Here is a 15608-nt window from a genome sequence, read left to right as displayed (position 1 = left end):
TTAGAGGCATAAAGGAGTTTCTTGTTTCGATAAAAGCCTACAACCTGAGCTGCCTCTCCCCAGCCCAATGTCCCTGGGAATGACACTTAACATCCCTGAGCTTCAGTTTCCTTAGGAAAGGATAATTATACCTCCCAACAATCAAAAGCTAAATAAATGTAAATTACAAAAGAGGTTGGAGAAAAAAAAAAAACAAATAAACTTCAATGGCTATTTCATTCAGTCACTCTTCTAAAGATCATCTTGTGTGAGTGGTGGTAGTGGGGGAAGGCAGGAAGCCGAAGGCACGGGGATAACGTAAAGGACTGGAGAAAGTCTTATCTGAGGGCCGACAAGGTGCCTAGAGAGGAAAGGGCAAGCCAGTCGCCCCAGGAGTTGACAGTTAAGGTAAGTACTATACACATAAAGTCCAGTGAATCTTCACATATGTTTTCTAAGTAGCTACTATTATTTCCGGGTTACTAATGAAGAAACTGAGCCTTAGACAAATAGAAGTCCTACCAGCGAGTAGAAAGGCTTACATCTTAAGCAACAGGCACTTCAGCTGCCGATTTATTAAGAACGAAACTGGAAAGTTGCTCATCTTCAAGAACTTACCATGTATAAAAGCTCAATCTCACCAAATCTTCTGTCAGTAGCATTTTAGTGCTTACAAAAGAACACTCAACCTTGCTTCCACAGAAAACTGTCATTCTTGCAAATATCAACTGTGAACAGTAACGTTTAAAAACAAATATACCTTAAGACGAGCAGGAAAATCACTTTGACACAATGGCAAATGACCTTCCAATGTCCGTGTTCTCTCTTCTTGTGCCCCTTCCCCACCACATTAGCGCACGCTCTCCCCCACCCCCCGCAGTATTTGTTCTCTTTTAGCTATGCCAGTGGAATTTGCATGACTATTTCCCATTATATGCACACTTCCAATGACATGAATGATCTTGGATGATTCTTGGCATCTCTAGTTCTCTGCGGGTCAATGAGTCTATCAACAAACACCTATTTATCTAAACTTCTAGAGACACGTAAGGAGTATCTCCACTCCAGATCCCACTACAGTAAGCTGCAGAGGAAAAGAACTTCCTGAGTTAACAGCTCGAGCCCTAGCATCCAAAAATAACAGAAGACTTACATGTTCTGGCACTCGAAATCAACAAAAATAAGGATACCAAGCTGTTATCTCTGAAGAAAACAACCAAAGTTAACAGTATATAGGCACAAAACCATGTGGAAAAGCACGTGATTTTATTATACTCTACGAGACAAGGGCGTATGGGTGAAAAACACTTAAAATGGATTTTCCTGACTTACGTTTTTCATCATCAGCGTGTACCAGGGATGCTGCCCTTGACAAGACATCCAATGGCGTCTCCATTCCTGGTTGGAGCCCAGAAGGAAAAAAAGAGAGAAAAGAAGACTTTAAATGGAATTCCAAAGACTTTTTTTTTTTTTTTTAGAGTTTTGGCAGTTAACCATTAGAATGATGCCTCCACCAAATGCAAATCACAATGCTGAAGATGAAAGCCTGTGATGAGATCCAACGGACGTGGTTCAGGAACAGAGAGAGAAAGGGGTTAAATTCCACTCCATCTACTCCGCCAAACCTTGCCAATTCCAGGAAGCAGCTCAAGTCAGAACTAAAAGAAGGGATATTGTGAATATTCATGCCCGTGTTATTCGTGCTTATAAATGTTTATGTACGAACGTATCAACGTGCCTGTCCAGACATACCCAGTAAAACACAGTTCTCAGAACAAAGGCTACTCTATGAACACAGCACGATACCAGTCTGAGACTGTGGTGGTAGTCGTTGCTGTTGCTGGTTTATTAGTTTTAACAAACATTACTAAGATTGAACCATTCTGTCCTTTTGCCACCTTAGCTGAGACTCCGCAAAACTGTGTAGCTTAAAATAGGCAATGGACTCATGAAAAGTGTGTGAATTCCACTGGTGAGTTAAATGGTATTTTAAGTCCAATAGGAATCTTTATTTCTAAATGTCATGTTTTATAGCTATCACTACCACCTAACACCAATGTTTTTTTTTTTTTTTTTATAAAACCTGGATTTTAATTTTTAACTCTGTTTTCTTAAACTACAGCACACCTATAAAAGCAAACACTGAAAAAGAGTTAAAGATGGTGAAAAACCTAGAGAATCAGGCCACTTTTACCCAGTTCTCCTTTTTTTAAGGATTATGTAAATGCATGCACGCACACACAGTTACTAGGAAAAGAGACACACCCTACTGGTTCAACAACTGAGAGAAGACACTTTAAGTGCACCCTTTGGAGATGTTCAGCATTGACTCGGCATTCTTCAGCCTTTACTGAGTACCTACTATGCATGTGCCAGTTACAAGACACAGCAGACCAGCTTTACTTTACAATATTAATACCTCAGGCCTCCAAAGAAACATCAGCTCTTGATCTTGCTATCTGATTTCATTCAACAAACATTATCTACTATGTACTAAGGCAGGAAAAATAAACAGAGCCCAACAGTTGCCTTCAAAGAGCTTTCAATTCATACAGTAGGCATGCCTGCAAGAAATCTAGTTTGAGGCAGTGTTTTCCCCAAGTGTTGCACTGGATGTTCATATTCTGTAAGAAAAAAAATTTTTCTATGATAAATAAGTTGGGAAAACACTGGAATAAACCAAATTAAGCAGTTTCTTTTCCTTCCTGTGCTTTTGATAGGCTGCTGTGCCTTCTGCAGGGGCAGAGGCAGTAGAGGGCAGCTCTATATACTTGCAGTCTCTCAAACTTCATTGGCCTTTCTTCTAACCCGAAACACCTCTTAGGGGACACCTGGAAATCATGGATTAAGGCAAAATGTGCTAAGTGCCAAAACAGTGTTATAAACAAAATCCTATAGAAATATCAATGAATTCTGAAAGGCTTTGTGGAGAAAAGAGAAGACGAGCTGAGCCTCTGAAGAATCAATGTAAAAGCACGGAAGGGCAGGACAGAAGCAGAATCCATTCGAGAACAAGCTGCCCAAATCAGCCAGAAGACAAGTAACGTGGGGACAGGAAGTGACGAGGATGGAAACTTGGACCGGCGCCACAGCAGGGGAGGACCGAGGGCCTGAACAGGCGTTGGGCTGTATTTTCTCCGCATTAAGGAGCCACTGATATCTCTGAGCCGAGCAATAACTTGGCCATTGATGTGTTCCCGGGAAGTTCTCCTGGTGGTGCCCTGTAGTCGTAGGCTACAGAAGAGGAAGCCAAAGGCAGGGGACAGTCTGGAAGATACAGGGATACAGCGGGCAGGAAGTAAGGAGGGGCGTGCGTCGGGGGCAGTGGGGATAAGAGAAAACACAGACAGAAGTGGTGGAGCTTGGGAGGTCTCAAGGTGTCAGAGGAGAGTCCAAGAGGACTCTGAGTGACAGGGAGGACAGTGAGGTTGTAAAGCAAACAGTAAATTTCTTCTTTTTCAGAGACAAGGAGGAGGTGAGTAAAATCAGAGGTATATGAGAGGAAAATGAACGACATTCACAAGCCTTGTCCTCCTTGTAAAATAGAAAAGATCACCTCCTGAGAGTAAGGATTTGGAAACTTGTTCAAAGGCAAAGAAAACAAAAGTTTGGGACAGACTGACAGGAAAAGGTTTGCTGAACTCACAAGCACTCATGTACATTCTCGTCACACAAGCCAGTTTCCCAGTCAGGCAAGATTTGAGTTTAAAGTCTGTTTTTTTGGCTGCATTTGCTCTTCATTGCTGCGTGCGGGTTTTCTCTAGTTGTGGCGAGTGGGGGCTACTCTCCGATGCGGTGCTCGGGCTTCTCATTGTGGTGGCTTCTCTCGCGCGGAGCACGGGCTCTAGGTGTGCAAGCTTCAGTAGTTATGGCACGTGGGCCCTGGAGCACGTGGGCTTCAGTAGTTGCGGTACATGAGCTCAGTAGTTGCAGCACATGGGCTCCGTAGTTGCAGCTCGCAGGCTCTCAAACACAGGCTCAGCAGTTGTGGCCACGCACGGGCTTACTTGCTCCATGCCATGTGGGATCTTCCCAGACCAGGGCTTGAACCCGTATCCCCTGCATTGGCAGGCGGATTCTTAATCACTGTGGCACCAGGAAAGTCCCTAACTTTAAAGTCTTTTATTTTAAGTAAATGCCGATAAGCATTCCACTCTGTAAAGCAGTATTTCGACTCAAAATTCCTTAAACTAATTGCCTCATTAAGTTGAAGGACAATGCTTTCAAAATCCCAAACCCCAAAAGATACATGTTAACACGTGCCTCTTATGCAAAGTATGTGCACTGAAGCAAAATATCAAAGCATAAAAATACCAAATGACAAAAAAGTAGACCCAGAATTCTAGCACGTGGAAGATTATTTAAGTTCATTCACTCCAAGCAACTTAGGTTCAAAGTAGGTAGATAAAAGATTAGGTGTTTTTGTTTTTGTTTTTGCGGTACACGGGCCTCTCACTGTTGCGGCCTCTCCCATTGCGTGGCACAGGCTCCGGACACGCAGGCTCAGCGGCCATGGGTCACGGGCCCAGCCGCTCCACGGCACGTGGGAATCCTCCCGGACCGGGGCACGAACCCGTGTCCCCCGTATCGGCAGGCGGACTCTCAACCACTGCGCCACCAGGGAAGCCCAAGATTAGGTGTTTAAGGTTCATCTACAAGGCACCTGCCACCTGCTGCAACCTTATTAATGCAACCAATTTTTATTACACAATTATTATTGAGTTCAGTAAAGTATTCGGGAGAGGTCACAGAGAAATAGAAGATATGATCCCTGCTTTTAAGGAATTATGCCCTTGTTCATGAAACTAAAGTACATGGAATGGGATAACAATAGACAAATTTAAGAGCATAATAAAAGACAAAATATAATTTAACACTAAAATGTGTAGTGTGTTATAAAAGAGAGATCAGGGTCAGCTGAAGTGTTTACCTCATGAACATGCATTTTTTTCTCAGTTTGGGGTGTGTGTGTGTGTGTGTGTGTGTGTGTGTGTGTTTTAAAAAGCCAGTTCAAACGTTTCCTTCCCATTCCTCTCCCCTGGGCAGTCTCTACGCTCTGATCTCTCCTACTCACCTGGATCACACGGTCTGAATATTCCCTGGGTGCAAGGACCCTGTCTGATCCTTACGTGTACAGTCCTGTTGGATCCACAGCCTGAGGGAAGGCCCGGCGGCAGGTAGGAGAGCCCGGGAGGGAGGCTGAGACCCGCCCAGGCAGGATGGAGGGCCCTTGCTAAGGAACGGCAGCCAAGCGCGGGGAGCGCGAGGTGGGGGAGCTCAGGAGGCAGCGCGAGGCTGGACAGACGGGCGTCCACTTCCTGGAGGAGGCAACGGGTAGTGGCGAGTCCCTGAGCAGGGCTGGGGAGGGGATGTCAAGGATGTTTTAGTTTAGCAGGTGTGGGGAGGGCGGTCTGACCTGCGGGGATGAAGTCAGGAGTCACACGCATCAGCTAGGAGGCTTCTGCAGGAGCCAGGTGTGAGATAAGGACCAGGAGAGCGGGGACAGTGATACAGGTGGGAGAGGAGGACCAGGCAGCGGGCACTACTTAGCCACAAGCGGCCTTAAGCAAATAAAGGTGGAAGATAACAGTAAAAAAGAAGAAAAAAAAAACAACTGAATTTTACATCTTGTACAATATCCGCAGTCCAAGAAACCCAATAAAACATGTGAGACATGTGAGTAACATGGGGGGAAAAAACTACGGTCACAGTATCTGATGGAGGGTCACAGTGTGCGGAGAGGGAAATGAGCATCACGGTGGTTGAAGAGGGGGGTCTCTGGACACTAACCGTGTGAGCTTGAATGAGCACAGAGACTCCCCACCTCTGTGACCTGGGAACTGACTTAATGTCTGTGTGGCTGCTTCCTCATGTATAAAATGGGGATGTTGATATTGCCTCCCTCATAGGGTGTCAGAAGTGAACGGGCTTTACATGTATTAAAATAATTATGTGTCAAAACAAAGGTAAACATATTAAATAAACTGCAATTGATGGTAAGCATACTGGAAAAAGGGCACCGGCCACTACTTGAGACAGAGAAGATGCCTCTGAGATGACAGACCTAAAGGATAAGAGGAACTGGGCTTGTGAAGGGGGAGGTGGGGGAGAGACCAAGCTGGCCCTGTGGACGCGGGGGGCTCCCATGACCACGGCGAGAGGACGGGGCAAGGCGGGGAAGCGGGCACAGGCTGGATCATGCGTTCTCTGCGGGGTGTGACAAAAGCTGAGATCTTATGCTTTAGTCAGTGAAAAGTCCTTGAATGGTCTGAGTGGTTTTAAAGAGGGGAGTGACACGTCTGGTTTCTTTTATATCCTTCATGAACCATAAATCATCTATGAGCTTTTGCAAAAGATTACACAGCATCTGGAAAATAAATCTAAGTACAAGCCAGTGATGTGTTCCGCTCGGCGTGATAGTTTCTACAATATCGTGATCACCGAAAACATTATCACTTAAAACACTGACACCTGGAACATAATAACCCCATAAAAGGGAGAGGAATGTGCTTCTGGAAAAAGACCTCAAGTCCATCTGTAAGGGTTCTACTGCACTGCAACCCGTTTCTGGTCTATCCATTCATCTTCTTTTCGTGGTTGCTGTCAATTATGAACCTAACTCATGGTGAAGAGAACACATATTTTGTTTTCTTCCCAGGCAATGGTCGGTATTTTCTCCGCCAGCCCATATTCCTTTCCTGAAGCTCCCTTACCCGCAATAATACATTCTTCCAAAGAGCTTAAGATTGAGAATTAGGGAATAATAGGTATCAATGATAAAGCTACTACGTTTTAGGGATATTCGGTGCTAATGAAAAGCTCAGCTCTAAATTTGAACACCATTATTCTGGGCTTCCACAAAGGACCATCTTTTTTTTTTTTTTTTTTTTTTTTTTTTTTTTTATCAACAAGAGGACATGAACTCCTATCTTGGGAATAGAATTATGGGGTGTATTGCTTTTATTTTGTTTCTTTCAGGCAAGGGAACAGAATTTCAAGATACGTCATAGAAGTGTTCCAAGGAGGTTTCCAAGGTGAAAACCACAGCACCAAGCTTGGCTCACTGCACAGCTCCTCCAGTAACACTGGCCCAACTACAGTGTAATTTAGGAAAGAGTGAGAGTCTTGGCCAGAGGTGGAAACCAGTGGAGGCTCTGAGAGGCCCATTCAAACCTCCTGATGTCCCTGCCACACTGTCACTTGACCAAAAGCCTGAAACAGAAAGATGTCACTCTCCTGGGATCCTGATGGCACGTCCAACTCCCAGATGCACACTCTTCGGTATCCATAATTCCTGCTGGCCCCGTCCCACCACTCTAACAGGACCACTTCCTGAGCTCATCTAACTTGGCCTCAGCTAAGAAATACAACTGTAGGACGAGCCTACAGTATGAAGTATCTCACTATGGCAGGGGGTGTGTGGCCCTTGGGGCCATCAAGAATTCAGAGGCTTTCACTGGGTATCTCCTATGTCTGGCAAACACTACATAGAGACTTTTCAGGAAAGAAAACATGAACCCCCTGCCCTGAGCAACTTACACCACATGCAGATCACTGTGGCCGATGTGCCTAGCTGCGAGTCTCAATGAGGTCAACTGAAACGAAATTTCACACCGAATCGTCACCAGATTCCGGGGGCCACGTGCAAGCGCAGCTTCAGGCACGTCAAGTAGACGTGAATTAACCTCCTGGCTGTTTCTTCCCCACAGCGTGTCCAACTGAGGCCCCACTAACTTCCGGCAACACACACAGATCGTCTCTGTTGACACCCATCCGATTCTCAGGTCATCCCTCTGTTTTTGCTCAAAACCTCTCTCATTGCTGGAACCCTCTTCTCTTCTCGCACTTTACCATCTGTTAAATCAGCAGAGCTGGGATGTTAGCATCAGAAAACCTGAGCCTGAGCCCTATTTTAATACGTTGAACTCATTCAATCCGTCATCCTGGAAAGCGATGATGTTCTAGACTGTACTCTAAATGCCTAACACCAATTGTGGGGCCCATTTAACCTCTCTGGGCCCAAGTTCGCACACCTAAAGAAAACGGTCACAACGTTGCCTGCTTCACGTGGTCACAAGCTTGGCACGTGGATTAAATGATACAACGTAACTGAAAAGTGCCCAATCAAGGCAAGTGAGAAATACATTCACATTATGCCACCTTACCGCCCTGCAGCCTATATACTTTTAATAACACACTCACATACATTAGCTTACTGATCCTCAGATAGGATTATTATATTTTTCTACAGATGAAAACCCAAGGTGCCAAGAATGTAAGTGACTTCCTGAAGAAGCTAACTCTAGAATCCAAGTCTCCTGACTCACCATCCAACGCTATTTTAACTATTTTTCAGCTGATTTTCATAAAGACCTTTTAGAGAAAAGCAATCTTTTAGCTTATCTAAAAAACAAACAAACCAAAAAACCCCAAAATGAAGAATACCTTCCAGCTAGACTTCTAGTCCTGTGCTCTTTCCCCTATACCTTGAGATATATATGAAGCAATAATCTGATAATTTCTGAAGAGAGCAAAGGAAGACAAGCCCTCCTCTCCTAGGAACGTAAAAACCAGGACACGTTTCACTTTCTTTGAAAAGAGAGCGGCACAGAGTCACATGAAAAGCCACCAAGGCAGGTAAGAAGATTCTCACACCAAGTCGGCTGGTGAGACTGGGACAGACAACGCTGGCAGCCATGCCGAAGGATCCCTGGGGCTCCAGCCACACAGGAATTAACATAAGCCCTGAGGACGGCAAGCTCCAAGAGCAGGTTCAGAATTCAGGAAGGATGGTTCCTACTTAGTCACGTTCCAGACAACCTGCTATTAAACGCCAGGGGATAACTCTGCAGGTTCAATGAATGATATTTGAAAACTTGCACCGCGTTGTTTGTATTCCTCACAACCTGAAATTGTATGTCACACTCCTAACTAGAAACCAGTCCTTATTCAAAATACTCCTTCAACCGTCTGGACCCTTTGCCTGTCTACTTTCCTTATCGAAGCATGAGCCACCCATGAATTATGGACGTGTCTTGCGTAATTTGAAGCATCCGACCAGGAACAAGGTCAGAAGGACTTGCCTGACTTCCCCTTATATCCAATTCCTTATTTCTACACATAATCATTTCTGAAAATTCATTTGAAGGCCCAATGTCTGAAATCTGAATAACACATCTACATGTTCTATGCTTATTTCCAGACAATTAAAAATGTATCTGGGGGGGCTTCCCTGGTGGCGCAGTGGTTGAGAATCTGCCTGCTAATTCAGGGGACACGGGTTCGAGCCCTGGTCTGGGAGGATCCCACGTGCCGCGGAGCAACTAGGCCCGTGAGCCACAACTACTGAGCCTGCGCGTCTGGAGCCTGTGCTCCGCGACAAGAGAGGCCGCGACAGTGAGAGGCCCGCGCACCGCGAGGAAGAGTGGCCCCCGCTCGCCGCAACTAGAGAAAAGCCCTCGCACAGAAACGAAGACCCAACACAGCCAAAAATAATAAATTAACTAATAAAAACTATATACACACACACACACACACACACACACACACACACACACACACACACACACACACACACACACACACATATATATCTATATCTGTGTGAAACCCCTTGCGAGGCTTCTTTCAGGTGCTTGTCAACCTCAAGTGTAAGTCCCAGGATGAGAGCCGGCTCTGTTGGCAATTCCTCCCCCACCCCCTCAGCCCCGTCCTAGAAAACTAAAGAATTCAGTAAGCTACTACAGGGTGTGTACCCTTCCCATAAGGGTTTAACGCCCCTCCCCGTCCCATGAAACCTCAGTAGGGCAGGTCTGCAGGCTAGGCAGCCATCCATCTCTTCATGCACCCCCACCCCCCCCCGTGGGACACATCGGGTATCAGGAACAAGATTACCTCAGGTGCCTGCCATCAACTTAGCTCTGTCTCCTGCTCATCTCCACCTCCCATCACATCAACACAGAGTTAGCTGGGCTGAAAAACAGGTACCAGTCTGGATGGAAATCCTTGCACAAATGCTCAACTCAGCCACCTTCGGTTTTCTGATGCTAAAATGGCCCAAGGCTCCATGGGCCTCCTAGGCAACAACCGCCCCCCCCCCCCCCAGGTGGGGACCGTAGGGATGTGATATTTAGTCATCTTGACGACCTGGGCAACAGAAGCTGCCCAACGGCGCTACCACACAATCAGTAAAATCCGTAATGGCTGTAGCACAGTCTGGCATCAGTGTCAGCTGTGCAAACCCACGGACTGTAGGGACGCGGTCGCGTGCCTGTCAGGGTCACACCTACAGGACTTAAAGCTGCAAAACCACACTCGGGTTACAGCGTATTTCATGTCCTTCATGAGAGGCTGCCCAACGCTGGTGTAAAATTCTTACTGCTGGCTGAAGTTCATCCATCTCCCGCAAGAGCCCCCTGGAAAGTGCCCGTATGCAGGCCCACGCTGACACCACCGCTCTGTCCAAAGAGGAAAAATAAAATTCAGATCTGGACTTTTTGAGCAGACTACCGATTGCCACGAGTCTTCAACGCGGTTGTCAAACAAACGATGAACTATCCTTTTCTTTCTCCTATTTAGGCTGTTGTGAACCTGTCTCTTCATTTTCAATACCTCGGCCTTCTACAGCACCTCATAGGAAATAAAAGAAACTCCTTGGCATTTCTAGTTTACTCTGGATATGCTTGTTACTGCCATTTATTTTACTTGGATACCTAGAATCTCCTATTCAGAAGTACTGAGGTGCCAGGTCCTCTTGGGGACCTGTTACGCCCAAGAATGACAGACATGGACCTGCATCACAGCCTCAGTGGGCAAACTTCCCGTAATACCCAGGTCGAGCGCCCCACTGTTCAAAAATCTCAACTCCCAGCCTATTAGGAGCCTAGAAAAGTCTTCTAACCCATGACACGTTGCCTCACTAGGAAGCTCTTTCACTATCGGCATCATGAAATACGGCAAATTCTTATCATTCACAGTCATTATATTCTATAAAGCCTCTGAGACCTCTAAATTAGTGAGTACTGAACCACTGTGCCGAGGAGGAAACTGCCCCAAGTACTGATTTGGAGATACAATTAAATTTTACTGAGGACACAAATACAGGGAGCCGCGAACAATGAGGACTGAAGTATCTGGTTATAAGACCCGAGGCCTGAGATACTGAAAGCACATTCTACAAGGGTTTCTTCTTTTGCAAAAGAGCTACTACGGTGTAGCCCAGGTGGAAAGAATTTTTCTGATTTCAGCACTTCCTGCATACACTCTTCCTCCCTTACCTTGGCAGTCTATACTACCAAGATTGGGCAGTCTGATTTCTAATTTGTTGGGTTTTTTGTTTGTTGTTTTAATGTGGACAGATACTAAATGGCTATTGATATTATCAATAGACTGATTGATATTATCCCCTTTTCTCTTAAGCTCCCACATATAGACTTGATTAACTTCAGAGAGGTTCCCTAAAAGAATCACAGACAAGCCTCAGTCAACATACCCTGCAGAAGCTGCTAACCAAAAAAAAAAAAAAAAAAAAAACCCCTCTCTTTCACCAGGTTCCCAGAACTGCAACAGCTTGTCTAACACAAGCAATGAAGAGACAACTTGATATGTTAAAATTGCCATAGTGTCATCATTTTAGTTATATTAGAACTTTCCCCATGTACTTCACTCTTACCTCCTAAACTTATGACAACTCATTATTTTATTAAGTCATACTCAAAGTTGCAAAGCAACTTTTATTATGGTTATATGACTTGTTATTTTATTAAGGCAAACTAAAAGTTGCACAACAAAACTGTCCAGGAGAGACACCTGGAAGAAACACAAAGTAAAATCTTCCTTTGGATTTGTCTGGGCAACCACCAGAGGTTTGACAAGGCTGACTCCCTAAGGAGTTAAAAGGAATTTCACACTGCAGAACTCTTGTCAAATAGACCATTTGAAAGGGAATGATTTCATTTCATAATTATCGTTTTGTAAGAAGTGTTAAAATCTTACGGTAAAGTCATAGTTCTAAACAGGGTGGGAGAAGCGCTGACAACTGTGTTTTAGGAAGCGCTTTCAAGTCTTCAAAGACTTTTATAAATAACGTAACACAAAATACTTTTCAAAGCACACTGTTCCTTGTAATTAACTCTGTGGTGTATCAGAACAGATTTCTCGCCCTCTTACAGAGGAAAATAAAGCACAAATGTTAACTAGAGGTAACTTGTTCTGGTCACAAACTTAGTAGGTGACAGAGAGAGGACTTGAACTCAAGTCTCCAGAAATAAGCCAGAGCTGTTTTTACTACAACATTCACAGTTTTGGAATGTAGTTCATGGTTATTTATAGCAGAATTATCTTCTTAATTGTATTGTGTTTTGGTCAACATAAAAATTAGTTTGCATTCCCTTCCAAAAGGAAAGCAAAGGCAGGCTGCCCAGAAGTGTGAAAAAAACGTGGCGGGGGAAATTAGCCTGGGATTAAAATGTTGCCAAAGTCTAACAACAAATTGAGGGGTTTATTACCTCATTTCTACCAGGACTGAGAAGACTTTTCAGGCAGATACATCAGGAAACACACACACACACACACACACACACACACAACTGTCTTGAGTACAAGACAACAAACTTCTGAGTATTCCTAAACGCATTATTTAAATGAGAGCACTGAGATTTAGAGATAGATGATAAATAACTTGTTCCAAGATCGCGCCCCTCCTACAGCCTTGAGGCGCTGACCCCTAAGCGCTCTTTAAACGACCCACACTGCTCCCCTCACGCTCATGCGCAGACTTCATCAGCTGCAAGCAGGAAACAATGAACATTGCAAGTCTGTGGACTGGGAGGCTTAGTGCAAAGAGTTAAAAGTTTGGTATGCTAAAACGGAACGCAAAACTGACCTTCAAATACTAATAGGAAAATTAACATTTGTTGCCTTTGTCTTCGAAAGTTCAGAGGAAACAAATGAGAGCCTTCATTTTCGTCAAGGTAGGCTTGGGTTTGTAAAGAAAGATACTCAAACTCTACTGGAGACAGGACCTTGCAAATAGAGGGGGCAACCAACCGCTGGTAAAAACTCGAAGAGCCGCCTCCAACCCGCCCCCCAGGCTGCTGGTTCTTATTAACCGCAGAGAAGGAAATAACGACTAACAAACACACAGCACCAATGATCAAAGTGAAACCGACTTTTTTAAGTCAGCTGGCTTGAACAGACGAACACATGCCAACTAAAGCGCATAAAGACCAGCGGCCCCAACAGTGCTGTCATCCTAACCTAAGAGATTTAAAGGTCTAGGGCGATGAATAAAAGGAGACTTTAAGCAAAACAAAAAAGGAAAAGACCTTTGCTTTGCGGCGAGGCCTGCACTCACTGCAGGAAGAGTGTGCCGTTTTGTTTTGGAAAGGGGGCAGGAAGTATACAGAGAGGAAAGGGCCGATCCCAGCTGCCCATCCTCTGCCATGGCCCGCGGTCCCGCACCACAGCCGTCCTTTGCCGCTGGCCACGACCAAGCGGCTACAGGGCGCGGGCCCCCCCGGCCGGCCCGTCGCCGCCGACTCCCAGGACAGCTTCCACTCCAGACGCTAGACCTCTCCCTCCGGGTGTCCTGGCGCTTCGGTTCCCACCAGGAGCTTCAAGTTGCCCCGCAAGAACAAGCCGCCTCGTCCGTCCTTCCAGGAGGACGCCCCCGTCCCGCTCCGAGCCAGTCCACCCCTGAGCTCCCCGCAAGCCAGCCCTCGCCCTGCCCCCTTCTCCCGCACTCACCGCCGGGCGGCTCTGGGCGCGCCCGCCTCGGGCCGGCCGGGCCCCGCTGGGGGCAGGGGCGGGACCACGGGGCGCGCGGGACCCGGCGCACTCTGGGGGCGCGCCGACGCGCAGGCGCCCTCGCGCCCGCGCTCCCGCACCGACCCCCGCCGCTCCGCACACCCACACGCACACACGGGCGGCGCGCGCCGAGCCGGCTCCGCGGCGGACGCGAGCGCGGGAGCGCGAGGAATCCTTGGAATGAGGCGCCGCCCGCCCTCTCCCGGGCTCCGCCGGGCTCCGCCGGGCCACGCCCCCGAGCCCGCCCCTCCGGCCCAGCAGGTGGGGGCCGGGCCCAGGTGAGCCAGCGGGACGGCGGGGGCGGGCCTCGCGCGCCCGGGGGAGGCTCATGTCCCCCCACCCGCCCCGCGCCTGGCGGCAGCTCGCACCTACCCAACGGATGCCGACGCGCTCGGGCGGCCAGTGTCCGCAGGGGGCCCGGGCAGCGCTCGACCCCGGGGAGCGCGCGGACCCGGCGCACGCGGTGTGCAGCAGCCTCTGACACACACCGGACCGGACCCCAGAGGCCCAGGCAGCGGGAACACAGCTGTGGTGCACAGAGCACGAACGTAAACGAACCTCTCGTGCGCGCCCAGGGGCTCGCCGCTGCGAGCCAGCACGCCTCCGCCCCTCCCCCGCACGCACACAGTAGGCTCTCGCATCCGGTGGACACAGCACACGTGACCACGACGACCGCAGTCGACCCGATCCCTTACCCGCTGTCCCTTAACCTCCCTGCCCCTTAACCGCCACGCAGCCGGCCAAGTGGCCGCGCATTCGCGCCGGACTTGCGGCACCTCCGCAGCCCTCGGCTCCAGACCCGCACGCGTCCCCGCCTATCACGCGGACCGTCTCGCTAAGCTGCCCAGGGAAGGCGCCCGGGGGTCGGCGTCCACGCCCGCTCAGCCGCCGGAGCGCCGCGCACGCCGGCGCTTCCCGCCGCCTGGGCTCCACGCTCCGCGGGCCGCCGACCTGGGGCAGTGGTTCGCCCGCTCGTGACCCGCACACCCCCGGCTGCTCTGCCCGACAGGCCGGCGACCACACACGCACCTGAAGGGACAGGTCGCACTCGCCTGGGGAGGTGAGCGCTCAGGTGCGACCGCGGTCGGAACGGCTGCTGCAGTCAGTCCCGCGCTCTCCGACGCCGCGCGGCTGCCTCTCATTACAGCATTTTACACCCCGCACTCCACACACACCCCACAGGCGCACGGCAGCGTCTTTCCTCCCCCTCCCTCGCCCGGAGGAGGAAGTCCTAGTCAATGAAGTCAGTGTGGAAGGGAGGGAACCGAGGAGGAAGGGAGAGAGTTCGGGGTGGAAAGAGCCCCCTCCAGGCGCTCACACGCCGGTGTTTGCTGTGTCTGGCACACTCCCGGAGGCCACAGCCCGGCCTGCTCCGGAACGTGTCCGGGAAGGGGCGGAGAGGAGGGGGCGAAACATTTCTAATCGGGGGCAGGTTCTTATTACAGCGGCAGCGGAGACATGTGACCACGAAAAGCAAAGCCCTGTCTTTAATTTTTTGCTGTCATCCTCTGGAGATTTCGGGGTGTGGGTAGGAGGGGTGGAGGCCCGATCCTCCCCGGTCCCCGGCAGCCCTTGCCCCCATTGTTTTCTCATACTGCCACAATTAATAAAACATTCGCTTAACGTACCCAGCCGCTCACTTCATAAAATAAATAGGGACTGGACTTGCTTGCCTTCTGGCTGTTCTCAAACCTCAGTCATTATTAGGGGTTCCTGATATAGGGCTTTCCCTGGGAGATGGCTCTGCTGAGATGGAACGATAACAAAAACAAATACCGGCTTACGTTGATGCTGGGGGGAAATGCTTCGCAGTTTTCAAACTG

The 15608-nt window shown here is 48.4% G+C and overlaps 1 protein-coding gene across 3 annotated transcripts in view; it reads right to left on the bottom strand.

Annotated features, from left to right (window-relative positions):
• Positions 1 to 15170, bottom strand: part of VGLL4 (vestigial like family member 4) — a 159520-nt gene extending 144350 nt beyond the window's left edge. Inside the window, exons 1-2 of one of the 3 annotated variants that reach the window (XM_059076126.2) lie at positions 14815 to 15170; positions 1312 to 1377 (exon numbers count right to left, since the gene is read on the bottom strand). In XM_059076126.2, coding sequence (XP_058932109.1) covers positions 1312 to 1375 — 64 coding nt within the window. In that variant the 5' untranslated portion in view covers positions 1376 to 1377; positions 14815 to 15170. Of the gene's footprint in view, positions 1 to 1311; positions 1378 to 13725; positions 13788 to 14157; positions 14367 to 14814 lie in introns of those variants that run through there. The other 2 variants (XM_067043439.1, XM_067043438.1) reach the window with 2 other exon arrangements.
• Positions 15171 to 15608: the final 438 nt, after the last annotated feature.

The sequence above is a fragment of the Kogia breviceps genome, chromosome 10 (genome assembly GCF_026419965.1).
Source record: "Kogia breviceps isolate mKogBre1 chromosome 10, mKogBre1 haplotype 1, whole genome shotgun sequence".
Taxonomy (NCBI): domain Eukaryota; kingdom Metazoa; phylum Chordata; class Mammalia; order Artiodactyla; family Physeteridae; genus Kogia; species Kogia breviceps.
This window is presented reverse-complemented; position numbering and strand designations above follow the sequence as displayed.